The 15845-nt window shown below is 35.9% G+C and overlaps 1 protein-coding gene across 2 annotated transcripts in view; it reads right to left on the reverse strand.

Annotated features, from left to right (window-relative positions):
- Positions 1-3179: 3179 nt before the first annotated feature.
- TBK1 (TANK binding kinase 1) overlaps positions 3180-15845 on the reverse strand; it is a 40570-nt gene continuing 27904 nt past the window's right edge. For both annotated transcript variants that reach the window (XM_060165605.1, XM_060165606.1), the window contains 10 exons: positions 14793-14894; positions 13897-13975; positions 11430-11551; positions 11255-11331; positions 10616-10655; positions 10015-10116; positions 9795-9891; positions 9291-9397; positions 8987-9058; positions 3180-5405 (listed from right to left, as the gene is read on the reverse strand). In XM_060165605.1, coding sequence (XP_060021588.1) covers positions 5354-5405; positions 8987-9058; positions 9291-9397; positions 9795-9891; positions 10015-10116; positions 10616-10655; positions 11255-11331; positions 11430-11551; positions 13897-13975; positions 14793-14894 — 850 coding nt within the window. In that variant the 3' untranslated portion in view covers positions 3180-5353. The remainder of the gene's footprint in view (positions 5406-8986; positions 9059-9290; positions 9398-9794; positions 9892-10014; positions 10117-10615; positions 10656-11254; positions 11332-11429; positions 11552-13896; positions 13976-14792; positions 14895-15845) is intronic.

Here is a 15845-nt window from a genome sequence, read left to right on the forward strand (position 1 = left end):
CCAGGCAGGAATGGACAGAAATGCAGAGCTTTACGCAGCAGCATATTTAAGGTGCTTTAAAATCTTACATTAATACTTGACCAAGATATGCCGTAGAGACTGACCCAAAGAAATATGAGGTCCATTAACATTTTTAGTTTTCTAGGAAAAGGGGGGAATGCACTTGATTATTCTTTTCTTGTTTATTCTAAGGTATTTTAATTCCACAAGCAAACTGAGATTCATTGAAAATAAGAGCTATTTTTTAATTTGCTTTTTAAAGCTAAACATTCTCCATCTCTCTCTAGAAAACTTCTTCGAACCCAAATGCCTAAAAAGCATAAACTGGATTATAAAATGTTCATGGCTTTTAATATCTCACCTTCAAATTGCTTTCTCATAATTTTCTCTCAGATAACCATGTTAAATAACACGTTTTAAAGGCTTTAAGAGCTTTATTTTCCCCCCCCCTACTTGAGAGAGGCTCCATTTTAGTAACAAAAAAATGTATCTCAAATGAAGCATCAGCCTCAGATAACTTACCTCCACCTTGGCTCCAGAGCAACTTGGATTTCCGATTCTTCGAGCAGGTCAGTGACTTGGGGAACCAGTAAAAGAGCTGGGCTATTCTTCTGAATGTCTTGTTAAAGTCACTTCTTATGGCCATAGCTAGAACTGTAAGTGTTCCAGAACAACACTCCACAGAGAGCACGGATGGGGAAAACACAGTAATACCCACATATGACACTTTAGCTGTGAACTCTTTCAGCCAATATGTCTGGGGACCACCTGTTAGCCCTAAATCCCCTTCCCCTGTCATTCCTTTGGTGTCCTTAGCCCTCATAACTAGAAACTGTATTAATAGATGTTCTTTCTAAAGAAAGAGTTTTAAGCTTCACAAACTCTAACCTAAGGCAACACTTGATAATTTTTAAGTACAGACCCCACCCCTGCCCCACCTCCTCTATAGAAATACAATTACTTTCACAGAGGAGCAAAGTAACCAGTATCCACTAACTCAGCACCCAACAGAATTGTCAATGGCAATTCGTAGGACCTGCTGGTGATTAACACGCTGCCTCCTAAAGCCAGAGCCTTGATTCCATTTGTTTTGTACATCTTTTACTGGAAAAATGATATGTATTTTAAACCTTGTCAGGAATCTATCCCAGAAAAAAAGAATTTGACTGATTCTTACAAGTCAAGAAGTGTATAAAAGATTATTTCCAGGATACTTTTTGGTTTTTGACCCTTTGAACACTTCTCCAGACCCTTCTTTAACTTTAGTGTGTGATTTCAGCAGACACCAGCATTTGGCTGCCTGTTCTGCCAGTGGGACTGGGGTTCCCATCATCACCCCTGGAACTACATCTAACAACTGGTCTTTGTGCATTGTTTATGTCAAAAGAAATAAACTTACTCAGAGACTAGTCCTTATAAGAGCCTGATGTGATAGTTGGACAGTGCTTTTTTATATGATACACTAAATTTCTGGGGCTGATTTATAGACACACATAAAAGGATATTATCATATTACCAGTTTCCGTTTCCAGGTCAGATGTTTTTGATTTCTGTTGCATTTTCATGAGTTCTTAGAAATATGCCTAGGAGTCTGCTTACAAATGACAAGTGGGGAGAAAGTTCAACTAAAACAATAGTGTAAGACTTTCTGATACTTTCATCTTCCTAAAAATAGGATGTGGGCTGGTGGATCCTGCCCAAAACAATAGCGTTAAGACTTCTTTATGTTTTCCTTTCAACAGTGTCTGTCCCAGCACTTCTCAGTTTTGAAAGTTTGAGTAACTATAAATTTTCTGCAGCACTTCCTCAAAAACAAAGCACAATGCGAAAAATGCCCTTCTGAGTGGACTGAAGTCAGAGATAAAAGCTCTGGTTGTGGCTGTGATTCTGAAGGGACAATAAAGTTTAGACATTTCAGTCAAGATTGCTTATTCCTACTGATAGTCCCTTTCTTAATTCCAAACAACAAACCTCTTATTTTTAGCACAGAACACCACAAAAAGCAAACTTCATCACTTAAAAAAATAACAGAAAAACAAACTAAAACATGTTCTGGATAACTTTTTTTTTTTTGGATAACTTATTGATGCAGGTATTATATTTTTAAGGAGATATTTTGAGGAAAAGATCTTTTTTTTTTTTAATAGAGACTTCTTTGTTTTGTTTATGTATTTGGTTGCACCAGGTATTAGTTGTGGCAGGTGGCCTCCTTAGTTGTGGCTCACCGGCTCCTTAGTTGTGGCTCCAGGGGTCCTTAGTTGCGGCTTCATGGGTCCTTAGTTGCGGCTTGCCGGCTCCTTAGTTGTGGCATGCATGTGGGATCTAGTTCCCTGACCAGGGATCGAACCCAGGCCCCCTGCATTGGGAGCGTAGAGTCTTATGCACTGCGCCACCAGGGAAGTCCCTGAGGAAAAGATCTTTACATCTAAGAAGAGACACTCTGCTTCGACACAGTGCAACGAGGTCTATAAGCCACTTACACAGTATTTGCTAATTTCCAAAATGGGACATTTAGAAGATGTGATGGGATTATTTTCCACATTTCTTCCCTAACCTCTAATCCTTTTTTATTTACTCAAAGATATCCCTTTTTTTTCACATAATTTACGTTCACTTATTTCATTTTTGATTATTCCTTCTGCTGTTAGACTTATAATCTCTTTTTTACATTAAGAGTTAAATCCTACCTCACACCTGTCAGAATGGCTATCATCAAAAAGAACACAAATAACAAATGTTGGTGAGGATGCAGAGAAAAGGGAACCCTTGTACACTGTTGGTGGGAGTGCAAATTGATGCAGCCACTTTGGAAAACTAAAAACAGAACTAAAAGTAGAAGTACCATATGACCCAGCAACCCACTCCTGGGTATATATCCGAAAAAAACGAAAACACTAATTTGAAAAGATACATGCACCCCAATGCTCAGAGCAGCATTATTTACAATTGCCAAGATACAGAAGCAACCTGTGTCAACTGACAGATGAGTGGATAAAGAAGATATGGTATGTGTGTGTGTGTGTATATATATATATATAATGGAATAGTACTCGGCCATAAAAAAAAACACGAAATTTTACCATTTGCAACAATGTGGATGGACTTAGAGGGTATCATGCTAACTGAAAGAAGTCAGACAGAGAAAGACAAATACAGTATGATATCACTTTTATGTGGAATCTAAAAAATACAACAAATTAGTAAATACAGTAAAAAAGAAACAGACTCACAGATAGAACAAACTAGTGATTACCAGTGGGGAAAGGGAAGCAGGGAGGGGCAAGATAGGGGTGGGGGATTAAGAGGTATAAACTACTATGTATCAAATAAGCTACAAGGATATACTGTATAACACAAGGAATATACAATATTTTATAACAACTGTAAATGGAGTATAACCTTTAAAAATTGTGAATCACTATATCGTACACCTGTAACTTATATAATATTTTACATCAACTTTATATCAATTAAAAAAGAAGAGACAGTATCAAAAAAAAAAAGAGTTAAATCCAGTAACTCTTCTACTTGTTACATATAATATTTTTAATCCCTGTCTTTTGGAAATATATCCCAATATTGAAAAAAAAAGCTAGTAAACTAGAGATGCAACTTATTTTAAAGCTAATTTCACTTACATAGTAACTCTGAAAATTTGGTTAGCAGACCAATGTCACCATGTATTTACTGACATAAGGTGTTTTGAATGAGGATGCATACTTCAGGGTAAAATACTGAAAGCAAGAGTGCTTGATTTACATGTTGCTGTAATGGGGAATAGAACAGTTAGTCTTAATTAATACTAGTGTGGAACAGAATTGTGCTTACCAGTATAACTTACACATATACAATCCCCACAGCAAGGGTTTGTTTACTGGTATTCTTTTCTAGAGGTGCTTAAATAAAAACGAAATTTGCAAATATATTAACTGATTACATAATTTAAGTAAAATTTTACCTAGTGTTCAGTGATATAAACATTTAAACTACACAATTAGACACTGATGTTAGATGGTCAAATAGAAAATTAAACTTAAAAGGGATTAAATACCCCCTTGCCCCATACCCTCTCAGACTAAACAGTTTTTGACAGGGGATAACTGTATTTATAAAAGTAACGTCATTGACCCATGCATTTATTTTTATAATGTATACATGTGACACTTAAAATTCCCTACTACAATGATGCATCAATTTGAGATTTCAAATGACATCCTAATCCGTTTTCAGTTTTCCAATGTTCATGACAGCCAAATTTATTTACTACCTAGGACATGATCTCTTTATGATATACAGGTTGTACATGATCATACTTCAGTCATCTAAGTCAGAAACCAAACTAAAACCAAATCCTTCTTGGGCAAAATAATTTCTCATTGAGCACAATCCTTTAGTCTAGAACTCTGTGTATATTTTTCAAAGAGAAGGCTCCTTCTGGATTTGTATAGCATACATTTATGAATTTACAAAAGAACTTCTACTAAACTTGGAATCAGTGGGTTTAGAAGAGTCACAAAATTGCCCCTCGTGTAATTTCTGCGGATAATTTACCATTACCACCCATATTATTTTTCAAAAGATAACTTTTGTTTCTCAAACTGTTGTACACAGAAAAATACAAACTCTTTACATTACAATTGAGAAATTTATTGATACTTCTTCATAAAGTAGTAAGCAGAATTAAAGTAAAGAAGAAATATACAGCTTAAAACAGTTGAAATGATCCTAAAATTTTTATGACAATTATACATTTATGGCCAAAATAAAAATGAACAGTTTTTAATAATTAAATCACTTCAAAAATTTTGTTCAATAATTTACCTGAAATTAAACAGATACAAGGATAACTAGGATAATGCCACTTTATCCTTCTCAAAAAAACTGTGATCCTAGTAAAACAGTGGTTCGGTTCTGCTCCCCACTCACAAAAGCTACCTCTCCATTCTATCACTTATAAACGTGTTAACAATCAGCCTTTACTGATTTGTAAGGATGCCAATTTTGGTTCCACTTAAAAATGTTTCCAGTAGGCAGTCAGAGATATATGACTTAGCTGGCCTTACTCAGAAGAGTCGAGGATCAGTAAGTATCTCAACGTATCGGTCATGGCTTTCTTCTCAGTGCTCACTGAGGTCAAATGTCCTCATATAATTATAAATGTTAAAAAGTAAAATTACATCTTAGCAGCCAAAAATTTATATATTTTTTATATATTTACAGTATTGTACATATTTACAAGACCACATCCAATAGTGAAATGTAAAAACAAGAGACCACCTACAGAGGCATTCATTTAATGCCCCAACATTATTTTCTTGTGCAAACTGAAACTTGCCTCAAACTTCTTATAAAGCTATAGACAGTCAACATTGCGAAGGCCACCATCCATGGTTAAAGAGCCAAACCTAAAACACAAAAGAAAAAAGGCGATCTCAAAAGATTCATTTATTTGGCCTCCAACATTTTAAAGAAGAATATCAAATACTTTTCAGAGGAATAAACTATTATTTTTAAAGAGTTAACCAACTATAATCTGCTCTATTTCTTACTGAAACACAGTGCCACTATCATAAATATGTGAAAAAATACAACTCAGTGGCTTGGGAAGACTTCTTAAGAGAAAATGGGGGAGTAATGTAATCTAGAAAGTGTTAGAAAGAGCTGGATAATTTCTTTTGGTGGGGTGGGATTTATAAGCAAAGATGTGGAGTTGGGAGTCAGGGACAGTAAGGAATGGAATCTTGCTAAAACAGTATGTTACTTGGAGGAACAGCATAAAATAAAGTTGGGTGATTAGGCTGGGGCCAGACTATTATATTCTTTTAATTCAAGTATGAATTTAGACTTGACTTTTTAGGTAATAGGAATTTAGAAATTTTTGAGCCAAGGGAGTGGTATGATTAGATCAGTATTTGGGAATATTACTTTGGCTGTAAAACCCATGACAGATGGGAAGAACTGGTTAGGGAAATAGGTAGTAGATTATTATCATGGCTCACCAGGTAGGGGGAAAGGAGATCTAAATGAGGTTGATGAGGGGGAACACAGAAACGTTTGAAGGAAGATTACCAAACTTGATGAAAGGGAGTAAATAAGAGTGAGTGTCTAAAATAATTTATGGGGACTTCCCTGGTGGCACAGTGGTTAAGAATCTGCCTGCCAACGCACGGGTTTGATCCCGGTCTGGGAAGATCCCACATGCTGCAGAGCAACTAAGCCCATGCGTCACAACTACTGAGCCTGTGCTCTAAAGTCCGCGAGCCACAACTACAGAGCCCGCATGCCTAGAGCCTGTGCTCTGCAACAAGAGAAGCCACGGCAATGAGAAGCCTGCGCACCGCAATGAAGAGTAGCCCCCACTTGCCGCAACTAGAGACAGCCCATGCAGCAATGAAGACCCAACGCAGCCAAAAATAAATAAATAAATTCATTAAAAAAATAAATAATAAAATAATTTATGTTCATGGTAGGAGGAGAAAGGGGAAGAAGATGAGTAAATTACAGGGGAGACTGAGTTGGGAAGGATGATGTTAAGTGATTTTAGACACAAAAAAATCTGAAGTGATAGATATCCGTATGGAGACAGAGCACAAGACCTGGCTTCTATTACTAGTTCTGGCACAAATCCTTAAGTGGTCATTTAACATTTAAGTTATGATTCTGCCATGTCTGATTACCCATGTATTGTCAAGCCTGCAAATAAAACATGACTTATTGGACATGCTTTGGGAAGTGGGGATTTTATTCCACAAAACATGTGATTCAATATAAAATTTCGTTAAAACATATTTTAATAGTCTTTTCTACTTGCTAATCTTTAGCCTTTCAGAATAAATTTAGGATTTAGCTAAAGTTGTGAAGAAACTATAAACTGCATAAATTTGTAAGAAGTTATAAAGAGTTAGATAATTACTATGTAGATGCTATAAACCAATAGGAAACCAATAGAAAACCAATAGGAAAAATACTTTAAAACCTAATAGGCAATTCACAGAAAAAAAATTGAATAAACCTATAAAAAGATGTTTGACATCACTATTAACCAAAGATATGCAAATTAAAACAAGATTAAAACAAGATGTTGGTTTCTACTAAACAAATTGGCAAACATCTAAAAAACTGATAACATTCAGTGTTGACAATGGGACTGTAACAAGCCTTTTAGAGAACAAACTAACAACGCCTATCAAAATTCAAATGTGCAGGGTCTTCCGTGGTGGCAGAGTGGTTAAGAATCCGCCTGCCAATGCAGGGAACACAGGTTTGAGCCCTGGTCTGGGAAGATCCCACGTGCTGCGGAGCAACTAAGTCCATGCACCACAACTACTGAGCCTGCATGCCACAACTACTGAAGCCCATGTGCCTAGAGCCTGTGCTCCAAAAGAGAAGCCATCACAATGAGAAGCCTGTGCACCGCAATGAAGAGTAGCCCCCACCCACTGAAACTAGAGAAAGCCCGTGAGCAGCAACAAAGATCCAATGCAGCCATAAATAAATAAATAAATAAATTTATATATATATATAAAAAAATTTCAAATGTGCATACCCTTTGACCCAACAACTCCACATCTAGAAACATCAAGAAGTAAACCTTTCAAATATTCTTACACAAGCACATGAAGGTATATATACAAGTATGTTCACTGAAGCATGTTTTGTAACTGTGAAAAATTAGAAACAGCTTAAATGCCCAACAAATAGGGATGCACAAATTGATATGGCAGATCCATAAACTAGGATATCAGGCAGCTGCTGAAAATGAGAAAAATAGAGCTATATGTATGGATATGAAATAGTACCCTTGATATACAGCCTTAAGTGAAAAAAGTGAGACTAAACTAGTATGAACAGAATGATTCCATTCTTATAAAACACACATGCACAACAAACTATTAATACTGATCACTTCTGTGGGAGTGGGGAGGTATGAGAAAGAGGAGGTGGGGTCTTTTATTTCAATTTTTACAATTATATATTGTTTAAACATTTTTTTACCAATTCATTAAATTCATTTAAAAAAATCGATAATACTATAGAAGCACCTGATAACTTTCTGCATGTAGCTCAAATATCATGTGATTTCCTGACATTTAATCTTTCCAAGCCTTATGAACATGTTTGGTCATTTATTTGAGAGAACAGGGCTAGTGGGGAGATAGGAGGCTGGGTTCCAGCTCCAGTACATCTTTTCAGCTATGAACGTCAACACCTGTGGAACATGGACAAGGACTATCTGCTGTGCCCTGGAATGCAAGGCTGGAATGCACGCTTAGTGAGGCCATGCAGCGTGAAAGTGCCCTTCAAGTGTACAAAACACCACATAAATGTGAAATCCTTGTGTTAATATCTTGCAGGTGAGAGGACCTGTGGAGAAGCACCTAAGGGCTGGAAAGAGAAGGCTTCTATTCATGGGCCAAATAGGACTTAACTTCTCTGAGGAACCCAGACAAGGAAACAGCCACCAAAGTGGCTTTATTGGCTCTGTACATTTTCCAACTCTCTTTCTCCTTGATTTATTAGGACTCTGGAGATAAGCAGACACTCAGCTCCTCAAAGAACTCCATGAACAGATGGTGCTCACGTGCAAGGAGGGGTTCAGAGGGCTCTGAGTTACATAGCACTGATCAGAGTGCTGGCATCTCCTAAGCAACTCTGAATCCAGAATTGAAAATGATAATTCTTATGAGAAAATGTTTTGAAAAATGTGCAAAAGATTTTCGTTTTCATAGACTGATTCAAATAATTCTATTAACCAGTGTTTCTATAAAATGGAATCAATCACAGTTGACTTGTCTTTATCGAAAGAACCCCAAACACATTAAAAGGCACCATGAAATTCACAAAACCTAAGGGTTCTGACTTAATATTCCTTTCCCACTGCTTAACCTATTGATACAGGAAGACAGACAGATACAAGTATAGATGTATGTTTATGTACTCAATTGCATATATAATTACAGGGCAGAATGATCTTTGTATTACTCACCTTTCTAAAATATGATTATTTTCAGCAAGTTCTTTAACTACCCCTTCCATTTCTTCCTTTAATTTCTTCATACTATATTCAAAATAAAGATAAAAGTACCTGTGCTCAAAAAAAGTATTCAAGTGTTTTACAGTTTATATTTATATATAGTATGTTTAGTTCTCTAGATTGATCTAAGTCATTAAATAATATTAGCAAATGTATTCATAACAAATATAAAACATTTCAAAATAAAAGAGCAAGATCACAAAATGAAATAAAAACAAATGGAAACACTACAGTTACCAAATAATAAATTTCTTACCCAAGAGTCATTTCTACTAATGTGTTAGAACATGGATAAATTGGGGTCATGGTATGTTTGATTCCACTGGAGGCTGCAAACATTTTCTGTGGCAAAGTTTCTTGTAACTAAAACATCAAAAACAAATAAACAAAAAACCATATCAATCACAGAACAGAATACTTACTACAGATCTTATATCAAATGTTACAGGTTTTAATAAGTCCTTTAAAGCTTTAAGTTTTAATTTCAAAACCATCAGTGATATAATACTTAAAACTTTTTAAGAAAAACTTTGCTTATAGATGATTTAAGAAAATGGTCTATCAGATGTTTTTCACTGTAAAACATCTTAAAACTTGGCTCAAAATACATACCACAAGTGGGCAAGCAGAGCTGAATATAGGCATATTATACCCTATTTCTCTCTTCTCAATCATTATCAGATATAAACTTAGAAGAATTTTATTTTAATTTTTCCTAGTAGGAAAAAGCCTTTTTTTCTAGATAATTTTGAAGCTATACCTCATTAGTATAGTCTTGATACTTTGATACTTCTTCTTCAATATCAAAACACTGATTAGTTAGGGATAATAACTGTTTCCTAAGATGAAGCATCTTTCTGAAAACCAAAAAGAACCAATTAATAAGCAGTCTAATATTATTTTTACTTAAAATATATAATATACATTAAATTATATATTGTGCAGACAACCACTAATCACCCCCCAGAAAGTTTACTTACCTCATCCATTCTTCTGACTTATCCAAAAAAGCCTCATACTTTTTAACACATTCATCTGTAAAGTGGGTCATAGCTTTTGTTGCATGATAATACAGTTTTTGCCTGTAATTTAGAAATAATCAGAGGCTTAAACCAATGTCACTGTTTCTATTTCCAATATTAAAGAATTTTCAAATATATGAAATTTATTTCCTGTAATGACTGTTGTGGGTTTAGAATATTTACGGTAAAAAGCCTAAGGTTTCTAAGACAGACATTATAGCAGTAAGAGGAGAAAAAGAAAGTTGATAGTGGAGAATGGTCAAAAACTATTTATCGAATGAGGTTAAGGTTAAGGAGGTGGTTAAGTCTGCCCTTGCCTATGTTCTCCATTATCTGTCCTTCTGCAATCAGAGCACAGGAGGCAGAAGAAGACTGCCCCCTTATTCTCCCGTCTCAGTAACCTCTCAACCAGGGGCCAGATGAGTGAGCCTCAAATATGTGCACATACAGTAACAATTCTATAAAGCCAAGACTAAAATGTATTTTTTATTATGATTAATTCCAATGTTAAGAAGAAACATAACCAAAAATAATTATTAAACATAATCTGGACACTTACTTATCAAATTTGTGGATTTGTTCTTCATTATAAGCTAGTCCTAAAAATAAGAATATGTATTACTCTTGTAAATGTAGAATCATAAAATCACATGCAATTTTTTTTTGAGATTATTACTTCATAAAGGCTAAGAGTTTAAAGCAGATGTCACAAACTTCTTACCCATGGGTAGATACTGCCCACAAATGCTTTTATTTGGTCTGTACAGTGCTAACGTTAAAAAAAAAATTAACTGCCAACATTTAAAAATCAGGATATTTCTAATAAAGTCTATTTCTAGCTTCTCTTGAGGCCTAGGAACACTGGAAAAACAATCAGGTGAATGTGACTAGTGGCTCTTCCCTTCACATGGGGGTGGGAGTCCTCCTCTCTAGTCCCCCTCAGTTTCCACGGGCCAATCTCATTCCTTTCCATTACGTGCATGTACTCTAGAGGTTTCAGAGCTCTGATCCCTGATTTGAAATACTCAAAAGGTTGGTTTTAAGGATAATTTTTAATACATTCAACCTCTTCCCTGACAGAACCAAGTCTCTGAAATAAATAACTTATGTAGACACCCTTACAAATATACCAAATTAATTCAACCAAATTACAACTAGTAGGGCTGACTCAGATTAACAAATGGAAAATTTTACTTACTACGTTCTGCTTTGTCTTTTTTGAACTGATAGTAAATCTCTGTAATGCAATTTAACAGGACTTGTAGCTTTTCCACACTATTTAAGAAAGAAAAGTCCAAATAAATTAATTGAGTCAATGTGAAAAAGGACATTTAATAATAAGAGCAGAAACTGCCAATGCAGTTATAACCTACTGTCTATCTTTTGGATGAGTGCCTTCTTGATGGGTCCATGTATCTGCCAGCAATCCACCTGGAGATAATTTGCTTTCAATATCCTGAAGACTGGTTTCTATTGTTCCCTGAGAACTGGAAAGCTAAATAAAACCAATGCATTCAGATCCAGATTACGAAAAATCAGAAATGATCATCACAACGCCAATGGAGCCTAAAGTTTGAATAACATTTCTTTTGTAGATTACTTCAGTTCAAAGTCAGAATAATTATTTTTATCTTTAAATGCAAGGACAGTTTCTTAGGTTATATTCCACCAAGAGTACAATATGATAATAAAACATGAATATTAATATATTTTATAGGTCTTCCCTGGTGGCACAGTGGTTAAGAATCTGCCTGCCAATGCAGGGGACATGGGTTCATGCCCTGGTCTGGGAAGATCCCACATGCTGTGGAGCAACTAAACCCGTGCGCCACAACTACCAAGCCTGCGCTCTAGAGCCCACGAGCCATAACTACTGAGTCCGCATGCCACAACTACTGACGCACGCGCACCTAGAGCCTGGGATCTGCAACAAGAGAAGCCAATGCAATGAGAAGCCCGTGCACTGCAGTGAAGAGTGGCCCCCACTTGCCGCAACTAGAGAAAGCCCGCACACAGCAATGAAGACCCAACGCAGCCAAAAATAAATTAACTTTGAAAAATCTTATATAAAATATATTTTATAAAACATTGCTTACATCTAATATTTTTTTAAAAAACATAGAAAATACTTTTTTTTTTGCAGTACGCGGGCCTCTCACTGTTGTGGCCTCTCCCGTTGCGGAGCACAGGCTCCAGATGCGCAGGCTCAGTGGCCATGGCTCATGGGCCCAGCTCTCCGCGGCATGTGGGATCTTCCCGGACCGGGGCATGAACCTGTGTCCCCTGCATCGGCAGGCGGACTCTCAACCACTGCGCCACCAGGGAAGCCCTCAAATTAAGTTTTATGTGGTGGTTTATACTGCTACTAGCAACAAACAAGCATGCCCTTTGCATTCTGCTCGTGTTAGCATTGGCATTATATATAATTCTTAAAGCCTTGCTAATTTGAAAGACAAAATGGTATCTTACTGTTATAATACGCAATTTTCTATTACTCTTGTGGTTGAACTTTTTTTTCCAAGAGTTTCACTTAGATCTATTCATTTTTAAATCATTTCTAAATGTTCTCTATTTACTGCAGATTTAATGTTTTCCTTCTGCATTTGTATGAGCTATTTTCATATATATAAAAAAACCCTTTATCTCATTTTCTCAATCTATTTGTTTTTTAATATTATTTTTTTTAACATAAGACATCTTGGGAATTCCCTGGCGGTCCAGTGGTTAGGACTCCGCACTTTCACTGCCGAGGACCCAGGTTCAATCCCTGGCTGGGGAACTCAGATCCTACAAGCCGCGTGGTGTGGCCAAAAAGGAAAAAAAAAAAGAAAAACCCAAACCAAAAAACATATAGAGATCTTAAATTCTTTCTTTTTTTAATTTTTTTAAAAAATTTATTTATTTATTTATTTATTTATTTAATTTTTTTTTTTTTTTGCGTTATGTGGGCCTCTCACTGTCGTGGCCTCTCTCGTTGCGGAGCACAGGCTCCGGACATGCTGGCTCAGCGGCCATGGCTCATGGGCCCAGCCGCTCTGCGGCATGTGGGATCTTCCTGGACCAGGGCACGAACCCGTGTCCCCTGCATCGGCAGGCGGACTCTCAACCACTGCGCCACCAGGGAAGCCCTATTTATTTATTTTTGGCTGCATTGGATCTTCGTTGCTGCACGCAGGCTTTCTCTAGTTGCGGCGAGCGGGGGCTAATCTTCGTTGCAGTATGTGGACTTCTTATTGTGGTGGAGCACAGGCTCTAGGTGCACGGGCTTCAGTAGCTGTGGCATGCAGGCTCAGCAGTTGTGGCTGGCGGGCTCTAGAGCACAGGCTCAGTAGCTGTGTGCACGGGCTTAGCTGTTCCACAGCATGTGGGATCTTCTTGGACCAGGCCTCAAACCCGTGTCCCCTGCATTGGCAGGTGGATTCTTAACCACTGTGTCACCAAGGAAGCCCCTTAAATTCTTATATAGTCAAATACATATCTTGCTTTTCATGCTTTATGTCTTCTTTAACATTAATGTTAAGAATGTGTTACCTTATACTTCTAAAATATGGAAAATATTTTATGGACAAAGTTATTTTTTACAGCATTACATAAAAGTGTGAGAAGTAGCAAGCAACCTGAAGGACCAACATTAAGGGGGTAATAAGTAAAACTATTAATAAATCAATTGGCTGCAATATCATGTCTATTTAAAAAGTAGTGTTCCTTAAGTTGGGAAAAGGCTGTTCTTTCTCTGGAGATCTTTAGGTACATCATGTTTCTAGGAAAGTTCAGATCTAATCTTGCCAGCAAAGGAACAGATTATGAGCTCACGATTGTCAAAATTTTGTAAATACTTACTCTCAACAGTTTGGTGTGTATGTCTGAAATTTCACCTAACTCTGCTGCTTCTAGGTTGATCTTCATCAACTTTTCATATCTGTATGAAAAACAAGTACAGAAAAATTAAATGAGCATAAAATTTTACATGAGCATAGATTTTAAAAGATGTTTTATAAATTATGAGTTTTTATTATCATAACTATTTAACAATAGAATATTGAATGCAAAGCGTATAAGCAACAGATCCCAAGAAAACTTGATGTCTCCGTAAAGAAGGAATTTTATATACTTCTGCTTATAAATTTGCAGATTAAGAGATAAACTATAAAAGACAACTTTATTTCAGTCTTATGTCAGGATAATAGTCGAAATACTAGATTTCGGAAATAATGGAGGTCAAGAGTATATACTAGTTTCACTTATTATATTTCCTGTGCAGTACAAATAGTATAGCCTAGGAACAAGGCAGTTTAAAATATCATTGTTTCAAAAAGGCATTCTCAGGGGTAAGATTAATAGGAAAGAGTAAACTAAAAGTAATCTCCAAATTCTAAAAATACTACCCAAATAGGGTTCTAGAATACCTCTTCCTACTTCCTTTGATCACAGGTTTTATATTTTCCTATGCAGAGTTGTCTGTTTTGCAAGGTAAAAAAAATGAGATGTTTCTATTTCAGATTCCTTTTCCTTTTCAAAGGGAAGGAGAAAATGCCACCAAAAAGATGGTACTCATTTCTTACTGAAATGACTGAGTATTTTTGCCCTTAGTAGGAAATGACTTAATCTAAGGTTGTCCCTTAATAGAAAGACTTGCAGAGCATGCTATATCATGCCAAGGATAACTAAACAAACTAAACAGAAATGGAAAATCATTGACATTTTAACCACTATTAGTAAGGAAGTAGTCTACTTACACTTTCACAGTCTTTTCAATGTTTCTGATGCAGAAATCTAATGTGATCACAACTTCCGTCTTTTTGTGAACAGTTTCATTATAATCATCTTTAACTAATTCTCTAAAAAATAATAATATTCCCATTAGTTTATCTAAAGAATTATTTGTTTTCTCTTGCCTTTCACTAATTACACTGCTGTACTACATTCTGTTCAGACAAACTTAACAGTCTTGAAACATTATGAAAGCCAATTCACTTTTTACTACTGAAAGCATCTCTGTAATGCTTTATACCTATCCAGGGTACAAAACCATTACCACTTATCAGGTTAACAGTTTAGAAATCTAAGGCATTAAAATTATATTAAGGAACAAAACTAATCTACAATCACACAAATAAGCTGAACAGCATTATATTTTATACCACAAGAATTAATTTTTAATGCTCATAGTAGACTATTGTCTGATTTATTAAGCAGGATGACACAGTATATAATATAAATGAAGACCTTCTGATCTATATCAAGGGCCAACAAACTAAGGACTGATGCCTGTTTCTGCTAAGAAACGTATTTACATTTTTAAAGGTTGTAAAAACAAAATGAAAACAGAATTTGCAGTCCACAAAGTCTAAAATATTTACTAACTAAAAAAGTTTGCCAACAGTGGTCTACGTGAAAAACTATTTTCTCATGACTTATTGAACTAAAAGCTAATAAGTAAAAGAAACAAAAGCTTCATGGAGCAGCGACTGGAGTAGATAGCAGCAGCAAGAGAAAACAAGAGCTGTTAGCAACAATGCTATGAAAATAAATGGAGTCAACACTTAGGTTTTTCCAAAAACCATTTAGTAAAAACAAAAAGGCTTCTTAATGGAAAGAGAAAAGCACAGGCTTACAAACTGGATATGTGAACACATAAAAAAAAATTATAAGCATAAATTTATGGGTTTAACATAAAGGTGACAGGAAAAAAAAGAGCCTTATACTTTTTTCTTCTTAGAAACAGCAGCAGAAGAACAAGAATGATGAAATGCTTCATATCTGTTTTTTCAAGAACGGAAGGACAGGTG

This window comes from Lagenorhynchus albirostris, chromosome 11 (genome assembly GCF_949774975.1).
Source record: "Lagenorhynchus albirostris chromosome 11, mLagAlb1.1, whole genome shotgun sequence".
Lineage (NCBI taxonomy): Eukaryota > Metazoa > Chordata > Mammalia > Artiodactyla > Delphinidae > Lagenorhynchus > Lagenorhynchus albirostris.